This window comes from Hibiscus syriacus, unplaced genomic scaffold (assembly GCF_006381635.1).
Source record: "Hibiscus syriacus cultivar Baekdansim isolate YM2019G1 unplaced genomic scaffold, ASM638163v2 tig00110814_pilon, whole genome shotgun sequence".
NCBI classification, from domain to species: domain Eukaryota; kingdom Viridiplantae; phylum Streptophyta; class Magnoliopsida; order Malvales; family Malvaceae; genus Hibiscus; species Hibiscus syriacus.
This window is the reverse complement of record NW_024062872.1, coordinates 321,736-336,949: the sequence shown is the minus strand read 5'-3', so window position 1 is coordinate 336,949 and position 15,214 is coordinate 321,736. Positions and strand designations below refer to the sequence as shown.

At 30.0% G+C, this 15,214-nt stretch overlaps 1 protein-coding gene and 1 long non-coding RNA gene across 3 annotated transcripts; both read right to left on the bottom strand.

Moving 5' to 3' along the window:
• Nucleotides 1-2,593: 2,593 nt before the first annotated feature.
• LOC120141845 (transcription factor MYB93-like) lies at nucleotides 2,594-4,031 on the bottom strand. 2 transcript variants are annotated; one of them, XR_005517806.1, is made up of 4 exons: nucleotides 3,763-4,031; nucleotides 3,530-3,659; nucleotides 2,655-3,444; nucleotides 2,594-2,622 (listed from the first exon to the last, which is right to left on the bottom strand). XR_005517806.1 is itself a non-coding variant. In XM_039156621.1 (3 exons), the coding sequence occupies exons 1-3, from the start codon at nucleotides 3,896-3,898 to the stop codon at nucleotides 2,760-2,762; spliced, it is 951 nt and encodes a 316-aa protein (XP_039012552.1). In that variant the 5' UTR covers nucleotides 3,899-4,031; the 3' UTR covers nucleotides 2,629-2,759. The 2 variants fall into 2 exon arrangements, 1 of the variants encoding a protein (XP_039012552.1); XM_039156621.1 differs by lacking the exon at nucleotides 2,594-2,622 and having other exon boundaries at nucleotides 2,629-3,444.
• Nucleotides 4,032-14,048: 10,017 nt separating this feature from the next.
• LOC120141848 lies at nucleotides 14,049-14,739 on the bottom strand. Its single transcript, XR_005517807.1, has 2 exons — nucleotides 14,459-14,739; nucleotides 14,049-14,121 (listed from the first exon to the last, which is right to left on the bottom strand). It is a non-coding gene; the product is annotated as an uncharacterized LOC120141848 (long non-coding RNA).
• Between the last annotated feature and the right edge of the window lie 475 nt (nucleotides 14,740-15,214).

The following is a 15,214-nucleotide window of genomic DNA, read 5'->3' as shown; positions in this document are numbered from 1 at the left end:
TTATATTTTTAAAATTTTGAAATTTCAATCCTAATCGAAGCGGTACAACCAGAGTCGTCTCGGATATTGTAAGGATCCTGAGCAAAAATTCAAAATTAAATTCCTATAGAACGAAAATATATTTTATTACTTTGAACAATTAATTTAATATTTTTTTAATAAATTATAAAAAAATAATTAAACTTTGTCAAACACATTATTAGTGACTAAAGAATGAGACCATAGCTGTAAAGACTGAAAGAGTGGAGCCCTGATTGTAAAGAATAAAAGAATGAGACCCTAAATATAAATATTAAAGGAGCGGGCTCCAGAATAATTGCTCAGGGTTCTCCTGCCAAGAGCCGGCTCTGAGTACAACGATAATATGATTAAGTTACAAGGACAAAAAATATCAAATTGAAGAACAAAAATTAAATCTACAACTTAAGTATAATATAATTACTACAATGGCAATATGATTAAGTTACAATAACAATGATCAAATTGGAGAAAAAAATTAAACTTACAGCTTATGTATAGTATAGAGATTAATAATGTATAGAATTTTACATAAAAGATTCATGTCAGGGTCAAAATTTTAAAATTTAAAAAGTAAACGAACTTAAAGTGTGACTAAATTAAAGTACAAAGACTTATACACAATTTTTACATAATACATGATAATGAAATTTTAAGAATGAAAATTTTAGAAGATTTTTTTTTATGTGTGATACATGACGAATGAGATTGTGTTAGCTTTTAGATATATAATTCTACATTATTTTGAATTTTATTTTTTAATTAAATAAATTATCGACGATATTATAAATTTTGGTAGTGTTCTTCAATTATGATTATTTTTTAAAAATATTTATTTTTATATATAATTTATAATCTTTAATAAAATACATGTGAATTTTACAAACACTGATCAATTATTAATATTTTAATTTATTTATTTAAATGTTATGACTTTCACTCATAAGTGTGATTAATACAATGTCAAATATAATTTATTTTATTAAAAATATAAGATAAAGACATTTGGTATTTTTCTTATCATGTTTGTGAAGTTAAAATTTACTACACATTTAGTATTTAGACTATTATTTTTGTTCTATTTAGGTATCTAATTTTTGTTTTTTTAAATCACATTTAATATTTAGTTTATGTTTCATTTTAATGCTATGTCGTTTAAAACTTAACGGTGATGTTGAAATGTCATCATAACGTAATGTCGCTTCATCATTGAAAAAATAAAAAAAAAATATCATGTCAACAGTTGTATTAATTATTTAACGGTATGTTACCAAATTGAAACGTAAACTAAATATTATATATGATTTTGAAGAAAAAAAATTAAGTATCAAAATAAAACAAAAACAATAGTTTAGATACTAAACATGTAGTTACCCTATATTTTATTACCCAGAGAAACTTTTCTTAATTGACGAAGAAAGATACTGCTCGAATACATCAAAGATAAAATTGATTTATTTTTTAAAGAAAAAAAAGTATCAATTTAGTTAATGTAATTTCTTTCCAGAGATATCATCCAACAAGAAACTGTAAATATTATGGACAAAAATAACTAAATATTGGTTCTGTTTTCTTATTTCATACTGCAACTTTTTTTATATCCAATAAAAAACCCAATGGAATATGTCCATCTCAGTAATTCTTCTAGATTCTAGAGTGGTTGGATTATAAGGTTGGGTCAATGTCTTGATCTAACTTACCCTCAATTATATAGTAATTAATTACTTGCATTTATAAAGCACATAAAAGTATAAAACAATTATATATATAATATATATATATATATATATATATATATATATATATATATATATTATAGATATATATATATATTTGTGTAGAACAAGAGGACGATGTACGAGCTCATCGTGTTCAAACCTAAAAAGTAAATAGTTTTGTAAGTTTTCTTCCCTGTATTTTCATTTACATTTCCTTTGTTCACATGAAGTCAAAAACAATTGTTTGTAACGTTGAAATACCACTCTTTGAAATTTTCCAAAACATTAACATTAAACCTTTTTTTACCGTATAAAACTCAGCTATTTCCAATCAATGAAAACGTATGTTTAATGTCAACAAGTTTCTAAATTCTAAGAAAACACTTCCCGAAACATTGCAAAAAACAAGGGAGAGATCTACAAGCTACTTTGAAGCAAATATGAACATGAACCAGCAGCTATTAATGTCGCTTTAGTGGTTGAACCGACTAAACTCTCGAGTTAATTCGACGGAAAACGTTGGTAAGAAACTTTGCAAAGACATCAAACAGTCAGACGATACCGGAGTTACATCGCCGGAAAAGTCCGATCCGATGCTGAGTTGTCAAGATTCACTTATAATATATATGGTAATTAACTTTTCTGTACAGGTTGAACCTGTAGGATACAATCATTGTTCGCGTTTGCAGAAGAAAGGGAAAAACGACGAGAGGAAGAACAGAAAGGAACATTTTTGTTTTTTTTTCCATGGTTGAAATTAGCTAAAAGAAAGAAAAGAAACAAAGATAATGTCTCCGAACATGCATACTCACAAGGATGTCTATATATATGCATGAAAAACATGCAACGCAATCTTATAGATATGTAATGATGCATTAATTAATGTCTTTGATGTTTTTGAAAGGATTATTCACAGACACATATATAATATTAATTAGTTAACACTCTATGTGCAGAAACAGATGCACTGAAGAATGAGAACAGCAAACCTGAGATTAAAATCAACATATTCAGAAGACTAAGCTAGGAAAGCTCATGGAACAAAGGGTCTTCAAAGATGAAGTGATCATCATGAGGCCAAACTGAAAGATCAGCTTCTCCATTATAGCTTGAAGAACAGCTAGCAACCCCCAAATTGTGTTTCAAAATCACTGCAACAGTTGGCGAAGGAGTTACAGATGAACTATCAAGCTTCTCGATATCGTTTTTCGTAGATGTTCCATGTTCTAACGGGACTTGTATGTCTGTTAAACGAGGGAAAGGGATTGTTGAATCATGGAGACCTTGAAGAGAAGCCGCTTCTGCTATATCCAGCAGAGATGAATACTTGATTGGAGAAACTGAGTTTAAAAGATTAATGGCGTCCACATCAATACTGAAAGCATTGTGCATATTAATGATATTAGAACTAGATGAAATGGAAGCTGAGGTTAGTTGAAGAAGATATTGCAAACTTTGAAGCTTAGCCATTTGAACAACTTCTGCTTGAAGCTTTAAAGCCTGTTCCTCCCATGAGTGCTGATCCATAAGCTCTTTTAGGTTGGCCAAAGCTATGAGATAAGGCAAACTGGAGATCATATCAGTTCGAGGCCTATGAGTCATGGGATCGATCCCCATTTGGATGAGTTTCTTCTTCAAATGAGTGTTCCAAAAGTTCTTTATTTCATTATCTGTTCGTCCAGGCAGGTGGCTTGCAATCGCTGACCATCTTCAAGAACACCAACGAAAAAAATTCAGTAAAAACAAACAAAAACAAAAATGGCATAAAAAGTAAAGAGTTTTAAAATCGTTACTTGTTTCCAAGGACGGAATGGAGATTGAGAATCGTTTGTTCTTCTTCTTGGGAAAACTTCCCTCTCTTAATATCAGGCCTCAAGTAATTCGTCCATCTCAGCCTGCAACTTTTCCCACATCGATTAAGACCTGAAAAACAATTACAAACAGCGAAACAACAATCTCAGCCATGGAAAAGACAGAGAGAAAGAGAGTATAAAAAAGAAGCAAATAGCCATTCATCAGCCGATACCAGCAAGCTTGGGGAGGGCTCTCCAGCTTCCATGGCCATTTTCATGGATGTATTTGACAAGATTATTATCTTCTTCAGGGGTCCATGGACCTTTCTTAAGACCAGTAGTTTCATCACAACAAGGGGACCTTCCCATAATTTCAATATGATCTTTTGTTCTTGGCTCCCTCCAATCCAACAATGAAATGAAGCTTACTGCATACTTGTAGAGTTTAACTGTGTCCCCTAATATTGGAGACGTGTTGGTTTCCTATTTGTTTGGCGAAGGTAAACAGCTCCCTCCAATCCAACAACGAAACGAAGCTACCGCATATTTATAGAGTTTAACTGTGTCCCCTTGGAGACGTGTTGGTTTCCTATTTGTTAGGGGAAGGTAAACAGTGTCCTGTTCTTTTTTCAAAATCTCCACTATACCCTTTGTTTTGTCATTTGTGATTTGTTTATATGAGGCTTGAGCTTCCCATCATTTGCAATAATTTGTAAAATGATCTTTGGTCCCTGCGTTTTCAGTTTCTTTCTAGGTGGACCTTTCCTTTTCATAAAACAACTTGGTTACATCAAATGGTCATCGATAATATACACACACTTTATAGATTAAATTGCTCGAACTCAATATTTTTTGGAAGAATAATACTCCCCTTACTACTAAGGTTATTGGATGAATTATTTAATTTAACATTTATACTAATTTATTTTATAAGATTTAACTATATAATTGTAAATTATAACTTAAAATAAATAAAAAAGTGAAATAAGTATCGACAGAAATTATAAATGCTAGTGTGTTTTATTGTAATCCATGAAGTAAAGCATCTCATTGCAGTCTTTATTAATTTCTAGTTTTTGGATAAGAAAAAAATTTAAAACAACTAGGATCTACTCTCATTTTACTTTAGCAAAATAAAAAATTTAAACCTAATATAAATATATATCATTAATCACTGAGTTCGTTTGGTTTATGCGAATAATTCAATTTTTGAAATAAATACTACTTTGATCTTTTTTTAAATAAATAAAACTATAATACTATGTCAAAGAATGTCAAATATAAAATAATTTAAAAATATGTGATTAAAAATACTTAGAATACGTTATGTCACAAAGCATTATATGTACATGACAATACTATGAAATGTGCTAAAACATATCTAAAAAGAACCGTTAAACTGTAAAATAAATTATTTAAAGTTTATAATCAACGGGAGTTGTTCAAGTAGTAAGCAACTTGATATCACTTAACTAAGGTCTCAAGTTCGAGTCCTTGTGTATGTAGAAAATCTCTGCTCGGAGACTCATCTACTAAAGTCAGGTGTGTGACACAAGTCGGTTCGGATTAGTCAAGACGAAGCTTTAGAACCAAAGGGGAAACCAAAAACAATTATTTGAAGTTTATAGAGCTACCGTACACGAAAGAATAATGTTAATTCAATATGCAGTTCTTTTATAAATTGAATAAGTATGATAAATTATACAATATATAAAATAAATTATATTGTTATTTGACATATAAATTATGTAAAAATTAATTTACATAATATTATCTATTTTAATCTTAAATTCTAAAATCTTAATCTTAAAATCCTAAATTCCAAACCTTAAATCTTAAAATTTAAGTAAGGTTAGGAGTTCAAATCCTCACCTTTATAAAACTGAATTGAGATGATCACTCTTAAATTGAACTTTTATAAAACTCAATTTAAAATAATAAATAATATATCATATCCATGTGATTAAACCCAAAAAGTCGTCGATAATAAATTTAAAGTAGAGAAGGGTAAAGACGGTGAAATAAAGATTTGATGAGACAATAAAAGTAATTTAAGAGTAATCAACTACTCCTATATTTGATGAAATGAATAATTAATAAAAAATCTAAATAAACAAGAGCTTTACGTGGTCAGCATAAGATCAAAGTCATCAATGATCTTTGAAACCCACCCCATGCACGCAACGCATTCTTTTTATTTCGTCATTGATTATTGAATGGATCATTATTATATAATTTCACGTATTAGCATAACTTAATTATGAATATTGGATCTTTTTTAGGTCATTGAGGCCACCAACGTGTTCACTGATTCGATTTGAGGCTGCAATAGTGATTGTTATGTTTAACCCTAAAGCATCGGAATTAATTAATCAAACTAGCGAGTATTTGAATTTTATCTCTTGAAAACATATCCATTCGTGTTAGTCCGGTTTTAATGTTTCTGAAAATGATTTTTTATTTTTTTAAAAATTATAATATATTATATTATTATATTTAATACTTAGTGATTAAAAAATTATTCAACTACAATTTTAAGCAGAGTGACAAATAATTTATATTTAAATAATTATATATATTAGTTTTGTGTCCAATCCTCAATGTTGACTTTTAATTTAGTTTACTTAAAGATTATATAGAAGAATGAAAAGAAAAAACCACATTCAAATACTATGTATTAAACATTTATTTAATGGTAATTTGATTTATTAGGACCTCTTGTAATTACATTAATTTTGATTTTCTAGTTATGTTTAGCTTCTAAAATGTAATTAGATGCTTCAGTTACACTCAATTCAATATTACTTATTATTATTTTTTGGCTAGAAAATTTTATTAATGAAATCTAACAAGTCTAACCAGAGTTGTATGTCTCATTAAAAACCTCAATAATCCTAATAAGAGGAAAAAAGTACATACAACCCCACAAAAAACACGAGAGCGCATATACAAATGACTATAAAATCTCACTACAAAGTGATAAGATTATATGATTTAATCCCTTCAAAATTTTTAAAATTTTAAATTAATATAATATTAAAATTATATTTGATCTCTAACAAATTTTTTAATTTGACTTTGGTCTCTATAATTTTTTTCTGACTTCATTACTAGGTATTCATGTGATTAAAATAATTAGACTGAAATTCAATCGTAGATCAGTTACTTCCTAAATACGCTTCATTTAAAATTTTAGATTTACTATTTTAATTTAAAAAGCATCCATGATAACCTATGATTGTATTTTTAAAGGGTAAACTACAAAATATTTACTTAATTTTTATTTTGAAATAATTAATTTAAAATTTTTATTGGCACATATATTTTTTCTTTTCTTTTTGTCCTATTGTCTTTATCAATTTATTTAATTATGTTTAAATTTATTTTTCTTTGTACTTGTATATGTATTTGGTTTGACTTTAGACTTTGGAATACATCTATGTCTTGCTACTCCTGCAAGAGAAATTAACTTTTTTTAAAAGGTTATTTGTTATATGGTAATTTTCTTTTGCGTACTTACAAAGTATTTTGATATTTTTTTTCTTCACTTTTTGATTTTTCCTACGACAAAACAGGTCATATATATGTATTTTAATTAATAAGTGTTTATTATATTTAAAATTTGCTATTAAAGTCATATGACGTTGGTCGAAATTACATGTTTTATGATAGTAATAATTTAGGTTCTAAGTATTATTTTTATTAAATTATTATTATTTTTTGAATGAGTATACTTAAATTTGAGTTCACGTTATTTCTATGAATATGACATTTTATATGAAAATTAAAGGAATTATAATTTGGTTGTATAATTCTGTCTATCTTCGGTAAATTAAATAATAATATATTATTATAGATTTTTAAAATTAAATAAAATTTTAATAATATATTATTAAATTTACAAACTACGCATAAGATTATACTATTATGTATTAAAAGTTTACCTATGGATTAATTGCACTTCCAAACTGTGAGGCAAAGTAGGAGGAAAAAATTCAAAAGGTTAAAATAACCTAAGTCAGGATCAGAGGAGGGAAAGGAGAATGTGAATGTATTATCGAGCTAACATATACGTTTAAGCTTGACGCTATAGTATGGATACGTATTTATAATGTACTTAGTTGCATGCAATCAGAGACGGAGGGCCCTTGGGGCCCAAGGGCCCCGACCCCTACTTTAATTTTTTGTTTTTTTATCATAATACTAATATAATTATAGGAGCTGACAAAAGACTTATAAATAGAGTAAAATATTAAAATCTTTCATAGAAAAATCATGAGTTAATCACCCTCCCATCAACTAAAGCTCTTCCAATATTGTTTTGATCCAATTCACCATTATTTAATACTTAATTTTTAAAGTTATGTAATTAAATAATATTATATTTATTATTTTTTTAGTTAGAATTATTTGATCTTATATTTAATTTTAGTATTCCTTTAGTTAATCTAATAATTATTAAGGTGAATAGTGATTACTAAATTTGATATTTTATGTTCGTGAATTAATTTTATATAAATACAGCTTGTCATGGGAAAAAAATCCAACAATTATTGAGTTTTTAAAAGAAAAAGCGGGAAAAATTCAAAAATATAAATACAACAACTTCAACTTCAACTGGTACACCTATTGACGTTTCACCTTCGGAAGACAGACCTTTAAAGATAGCTAGAAATCAAAAATCAAGTATCAACTCTAATCACTTGGAGTGAGATCTTGGTAAGCGCAAGAAATATGGTAATATCCTTATGAACAAGAAAGAAGTGCAATTCGAATAGCTTATATTGTGAGAGTCCATATCAACTAGTACTCTCTTAATTCAAAAAATATGGACATGTTTCTCATCCTTGTTGATTTCAAGCTTCCTAGTACAAAAACTTTCGTTCATGGTTAGAATATTCTCCTGAAAATAATGTTGCCTTATATTTTATTTGCTTTCTTTTTAACAAACCAGATAGTCATCCATCATACAAAACTTTCACTATGAATGGGTTTCGAAATTAGAAGAAAGTAAATGGAAAAAGTTGTTATTTTAAGATTCATTAGGTTCAGAACCTAATTGTTAGGATTCGTGAAGCTCAAATGAACAACCAAATAATTGCCAAGAGGAGGTGAATTGACCAATTGAAAAAAATTTGGTATGGAGGAGAAAGGACAGGAAAATTTGCACAATGATTTATAGTGGTTCGGCTTCTAAACCAAGTCTACATCCACTACCTTAGCTCCACACTAAGGATTTTCTAACAAATTCACTAATTTGTTCTTTCTTTTTCTAGGCTCAAGAGTAACCTTTACAAAACTCTCAGTTTTTCAATGGCTAAACTAAAATCACTCCCTTTTACAAAGGTTGAAAGATGTAAACAAGGAAACCTCACAAAGGTAGGTGTTTACAATAATTAAGATCACAAGAAAACAATAGAAAGATTTACAATGAGCTCAAAAACACTTATGTACAAGAGAAAAGGAAAAATAAGAGTGAAAGAGCTTTTCCCTTGATCTCAATTGCTTGGATAGGTGTTGTAACTTTCTTCAAGTGTCCTCAACTTTTTTTTATATGTGGGATGAGTTTGTGGCCATTTCTAGCCGTTGGGATTAATTTTCTGCAAAATAAAACTGTCCAGAACAGGAAGTATCGATACTTCTTTCATGAGTATTGGTACTACCTTTATAATATTTAAATAAATTAGCCGTTAAAGACCATTGGGCTTGACCAGTATGGGTACTATGCTTCATGGTATCGATACTACTATGTAAAGTAGTATTGGTACCCCTTGAGTATCGATACCTATTTTGCATTATGGAATTTGAGCAATTTGAAAAATATCTGGTAGTATTGATACTACCTAGAGAGTATCGATACTTCTCTTACCTTTGGTATCGGTACCACATGAACAATATCGATATTGTTCATGTAGTATCGATATTGTAAGAACAGTATTGGTACTACGTACCCAGAAAATTGTTTTGTGTTAAAATTCTAGTTTAATGACTTTGAATTATTTTTGAAAACTTTGAACAAATTCAATCAAGTCCAAAAACATTTTTGCCTTAATTTGTTATATCAGGATATTATAAAACATGGTTCAACACTAATTCACCTCATAAAATTGATGAGGAAGAATTGGATGATTTTCTTAACTAGTCTAGACACCTGCCACAAGTGTTTCATAAGTAAATATCATTATAAATTGCTAATAATAGCTTAGACTTGAAACCTCTATAGATGCATTGTGTTGGCTATCTTTACAAGGGCTACCAACGAGAGGTCATGACGAGAGTGAATCTTCATCTAACCGATGAAATTTTCTTGAACTCGTGAAACAATTAGCCTCTTATAATAAAGATGTTTAAAAAGTTGTATTAGAAAATGCTCTAAAAAATGCTTCTTACACTTCGCCTGAGATATAAAAGGAGATTTTACATATTCTGACAGAGAAAATTAAGAGAGCAATTCGTGATGAAATTGGTGAAGAAAATTTTGTGCTATTATTGATGAAGCAGGGGATGTAGTAAGAAAACAACAAGTGCATATTATTTTACGGTATGTTGATAATTTCGGTCTAGTAAAGGAACGTTTTTAGCATTATTCATGTTCCTAATACTTTAGCAATGACTTTAAAAGATGATATATTTTTCGTTCTTTCTCATTATTGCTTTGACATAAAGAATATTAGTTAGCTATGAGTGTCCTTTTGCTTACTATATGCATTGTTTTTCCCATCGTTTACAGTTGGCACTAGTAGCTATAGTGAAAGAGGTTATATTTGTTTATCAATTTTTTCCAAGCTATCCTTTATTATCAATGTTGTTCTTGCCTCATATAAGCGCATTGATGAACTAAAAAATGTTTATTCTAACTAGATAAATCTTTTGATTAAAGAATAACAACTTGAAACTGGATCTAGTTTGAATCAAACAAATAATTTGCAGAGGGCATGTGATACTCGATGGGGTTCTTACTTGATATCAATTTCAAGCTTGATAAAAATGTTTAGTGTCACTTGTGTTGTTATATATAAACTCATTGATGAAGGAAGTACATCTTCTGAACATGGAGAAGCGGCGACAACTTTGGAGAACTTTGACTTCTTTTGATTTTGTCTTCTTTTTACATCCTATAAAGAAAATATTAGAAATCACTAATTCACTTTCTCAATCATTACAACGAAAATCTAAGGATATTTTGAATTCAATACATTTTGTTGAGATTTCAAATATACTTTTGCAGAAATTTAGAGATGATGGATGTAATAATATTTTTATGGAGATTACTGCATTTTTTGAAAGTCACAACATAGATATCCCATATATGAGTTCTATTTATAGAGAAAGAGAAGGTTGCACTCGACGACAACAAGATCATTTTACAGTTGAACATCATTATCGAGTAGAAATTTTTTATGCTACAGTTGATGTTCAACTATAAGAGTTAAACAGTAGATTTAATGAGAAGTCGATAAAGTTATTAACTCTTATTTGTGCTTTGGAGCCAAGATATGGTAACAAATTTTTCAAGGTTGAAGACTTTTGCAATCTTGTGAATAAATTTTATCCAGAGGATTTCACGGAAGTTGAAAAGAATGATTTACGAACATAATTGTGTCATTATGAGGTGGAGTTATCTTGGAATTCAGGTCTAAGAAAATTGTTGATAATCTCTTACCTAAGTCAGTGGTTAGTGGATACTAAGAAAGTGAACACTTATCCATATATATTCCGACGGTCAAACTTCTATCGACTCTCCCAGTTTCTACAACAAGTGCTGAAAGAGCTTTTTCTACAATGAATATCATCAAGACAACACTTTGCAACAGAATGAAGGATGAATTTTTTTAGAGTTGCATGCTTATCAATATTGAAAGAGATATTGCAAGGATCTTTAGTACAACATCGCTCGTGGATGTATTTCGATATTTGAAGGAACGTCGCATTTTATTGTGATTATGTGATAGTTATGTCTTTTGCACTTTTTAAAATCGTATTTTTTATTATTTTCTGTAATTTAATTTTTAATTTGTTATTTCATATAAATATAGAAATATGCATATTTGATGTTATCATTTATATTTTTAAAAATAAACAAATAATAAAGGTAAAATTATATATATAACTTAAAGCTGTTAAAAATATTCAACTTCTGTTGAGATATAGTTCTACCCCTACATTATAATAATAAGAGGAAAGAAAGAAAGAAAGCTCCGTAGGTTATATATATATATATATAGACACACACATAGACGCTCAACCAAAACTATTGAATTATAGATACTCTTCAAGATGCTGTTAACATCAATGGCTGCTCCGCGTATACAGACAATAATTCAGAGGGTGTTGTTTGTCCAAAATCTCAACTTTCTTACCTGATAAGTTACCATTTTTTTTCTGACCTAAGCTCGTTATACAGCATCACATCAATGACCTCCAAGTCAAACCCTAACAACAAAGAGAATTAACAACACTCTATATGTCTTCTATATGTCACCTTTATTTTCTCCTTCACTTACCTCATTCTTCTGTCAGCAAAAACTTTTACCCTTACCTATGCAAACAAAGATTTTGTTCAAGGAAACGGGAAAACATATAATTAACAGATTCATCAAGAAAGATTGCAGAAGATTTTTAGTTTTTTTTTAAGAGGAAAAAACACAGAGATTACTTCTTTAACTAGGGTTCCTTGTCGGGTGGATCATCTACTCACATAAAATAGAACAAGGGTTTAAAATAAAGAATTTGGAGAGTTAACTGATGTCACCTAAACAGCTTTTTAATTCTTTTATCATTATTAAAAAACCATGGTTGAAGTGCCAACTTAACAACTGTTTTGCAAGTTTCTACCCAATACATCTAAACTCGAGACTTTCTACACTTCATCTGCCACATTTACAGCTCTGGGTCCTAATTTCCATTACCAATGAAGAAATAAAACAACCTCTTAAAATTCATTAAACAGTTATCAATAAGGTTATGTGTAACGTTTCACTTCTAAAAGAGTTTCTAATGTTAGAGATGGTATTGTTGGAAGGGAAAGTCACTTTAGTTTAATTTAATCTTTATTTACATCCAAATGAAGTGATGCTATTGAGTATGAAGTATGAACACATGAAGGTTGACTTAGAAAACGCACCCCAAGTTTTCAAAAAGCTTCCATCGACCTAATTCATGAAACCTTCCATGGAGGTCCGTCCAGCAGCTTCCATCAGCAGCGCATTTTCTGTTCAACTTGCCAACACGAATGGATCTATTGGTCAAAGCTTTCATATTTGCAGTAAAAGGCTAAAAGCATCATGTTGTTTACTCCACATTGTTAATTCTGAGGTGTATTAAACATTAAAAGAATAGGAATATAGAGTGGTCACCATAAAGAGTTCATAAGAATACAGTACAGTGAATTGTATTTGCGAGCGTTCATGGCTCACCAACTGCACCCTTTTCAACCATTCATAACCCAACATACCTAATAGAAATCAGAAAAAAAAAAAGTTAGGAAGTGGGGTCTGAAAATCTATGCTAATTTCATCATATCTTTCACAATTTGAATTATAATTACTTGTAGGGGTTGTTCACTTTCCCCAAGACATTCATGCATTGTATCCTATTGGCCTTGTAGCCAAGTTTACTCACAGTTATTGCTAATATATAAGGATTTTCTGTTGATTTTATGACAGAGACCACTTAAGACTTTGATCTCTTCTGGAATGACACTAGAACTAAGGGTCACTGAACCATATTTCAATCAGAGTTTTTAAAGCTTCTTGATTACTTGCTCCTTGCTGTCATTGTTACCGTTTGGTATAGTTTTCTCAACTTTTAAGGTCAATGATGGGAAAATTAAAGTAATTGTAAATTCGTGAAGTGACCTATATCATTTTTAGCTCAAATATTTATGAGAATGCATGATTGATAGATTTTTGTAACACTAGGGATCTTAATATCAGTGTTAGCCGTCAACCACTATGTAGTGTTTGTTGGCTCAACTCTCATCGGCGATGACATCAGATTAAAAGCTAAAGACAGTGAAAGAAAGTGGGACTGAAAATGGCATATTATAAAAACACAATAAAACTTACCAACTTTGTAAGAATAATCTAAATTTGTTGCTTATTCAAATGATTCCACCCATTAATCAACTTCTACTTGGCATTTAGGGTTTAGGGCACGAGTTAGCTAGCATGAAGATGCAGTAAAAGTAAGTAAGCAAGCTTAATTAATCTACCGATAGTGCTAGGGTTATCAAACCAAGGACAAGGAACTCTATATGCAAGCATCTATAGTTGAGGCTATATACTTACATATATATGATATGCGATGAAAATAACAGCAAAATAAGGTTAGCACAATATAGCAAAACAAGCAACACGATTTCATTTTATTTGTTCTATCTAAATCCAGATTATTTGTGCCTGTATGTAACTTTATAAATAGGGTTTCAAGTTCTAACAAGTTAGCGAAAAAATATAGGTTTTAGCTTATTAATTAAAGAATTGAAAGAATGTATCAGTATTTTTACCGTTTCTTTTTCTGAGGCAAAGACTTCATTGAAATATCAGTATTCTGCAAGATGGTGTTGGGAAGTGTTTGCTCGTTTCTCTATCCTGCTAAAACTATTGTTTTTTTGGCAAAGCAAAAAGATTTATATCTTTATTAATAATAGCAAACCATTGAAAACAAATAGATGCATTAAAGTACAAAAACCAACCAGCTAACATTAGCAAAACAGAACGCCAAAGAAACTCTATATAGAAAAACAGATAAATACTGCGACCTCACCGCTCGACCAACCATCAAAAGAAACGTTCAAGAAATACCTCACGAGAAACATTTAACCAAACGACAACCAAGTAGTGAAGGATAACTTTTCCAACTCAAATGATCCTCCTCTACTCATAAACAATTCAAAACCCGACACAACCAATAGAATGCTCCTACCACCCGCTAAAACTATCTGATCCTGTTCTTGATGAGTTGCTGGCTGTAAAAGAAGCCACCATAATTTTTCTGAATTCCAAGGACCAAGTGGATCGGATTGCCAAAAATGTTGTTTATTGGTTTAAGCCTGATGCCTCTGTGTCATGGAGATTTTGTGTGTGTTAGCTCTATTTCTGCATGTTTTGAGTATCTTATCTGTTGGAAGGTTGTTATGTTCCTAGGTAGGCTAATGAGTGTGCAGAAATGTTTGCCAAGTCTGTTGCTTCTAGGAAGAATAGCTTAATTTGTTAACAACGGCTAGCTTTCTGTTATGGACATTAGTCTAACACAATGAGTGTAAGTTTTAGCAAGTTAATTGAAAAGTGGGATTTAGGGTTTAAAGTAACACTAATCCATATTCAAGTTCGAATATCGTATAAACACCGAGCATAAATCAAAAGGATCATTTAAGCAGTTTTAGAGAATACTAAAAAGTAGTAGTAAGTGTAATAGTGGTTCATTGTTTAAAGTTTACATAACTGCAGAAATATTCAGCCAAAGTATAACTCTATCCTTCTTCCTTGACTGTGCTGCACTTATAAACAAGAATCCATCCCGGAACTTCTGTTTTAGAAACCATTATGTGGGGAGGCACGTAGGTTTGATTACCAAAAATAGGTGTTTCATACTCTACAAGATCCCCATTGACAGTCAGAAATTTTCTGTATGAGGTAGATATGCATCTCTTTCCATTTATATATACAATGCTTTTCTTTTTCT

What these genes read in the sequence shown, in the direction of transcription:
- LOC120141845 (XM_039156621.1), bottom strand. Translation starts at nt 3,898, where the DNA reads ATGGGAAGGTCCCCTTGTTGTGATGAAACTACTGGTCTTAAGAAAGGT. An exon ending in AGCCCTCCCCAAGCTTGCTG is followed by an intron (nt 3,660 to 3,762) that starts GTATCGGCTGAT and finishes ATTGTTTTTCAG; the next exon opens with GTCTTAATCGATGTGGGAAA. An exon ending in CATTCCGTCCTTGGAAACAA is followed by an intron (nt 3,445 to 3,529) that starts GTAACGATTTTA and finishes GTGTTCTTGAAG; the next exon opens with ATGGTCAGCGATTGCAAGCC.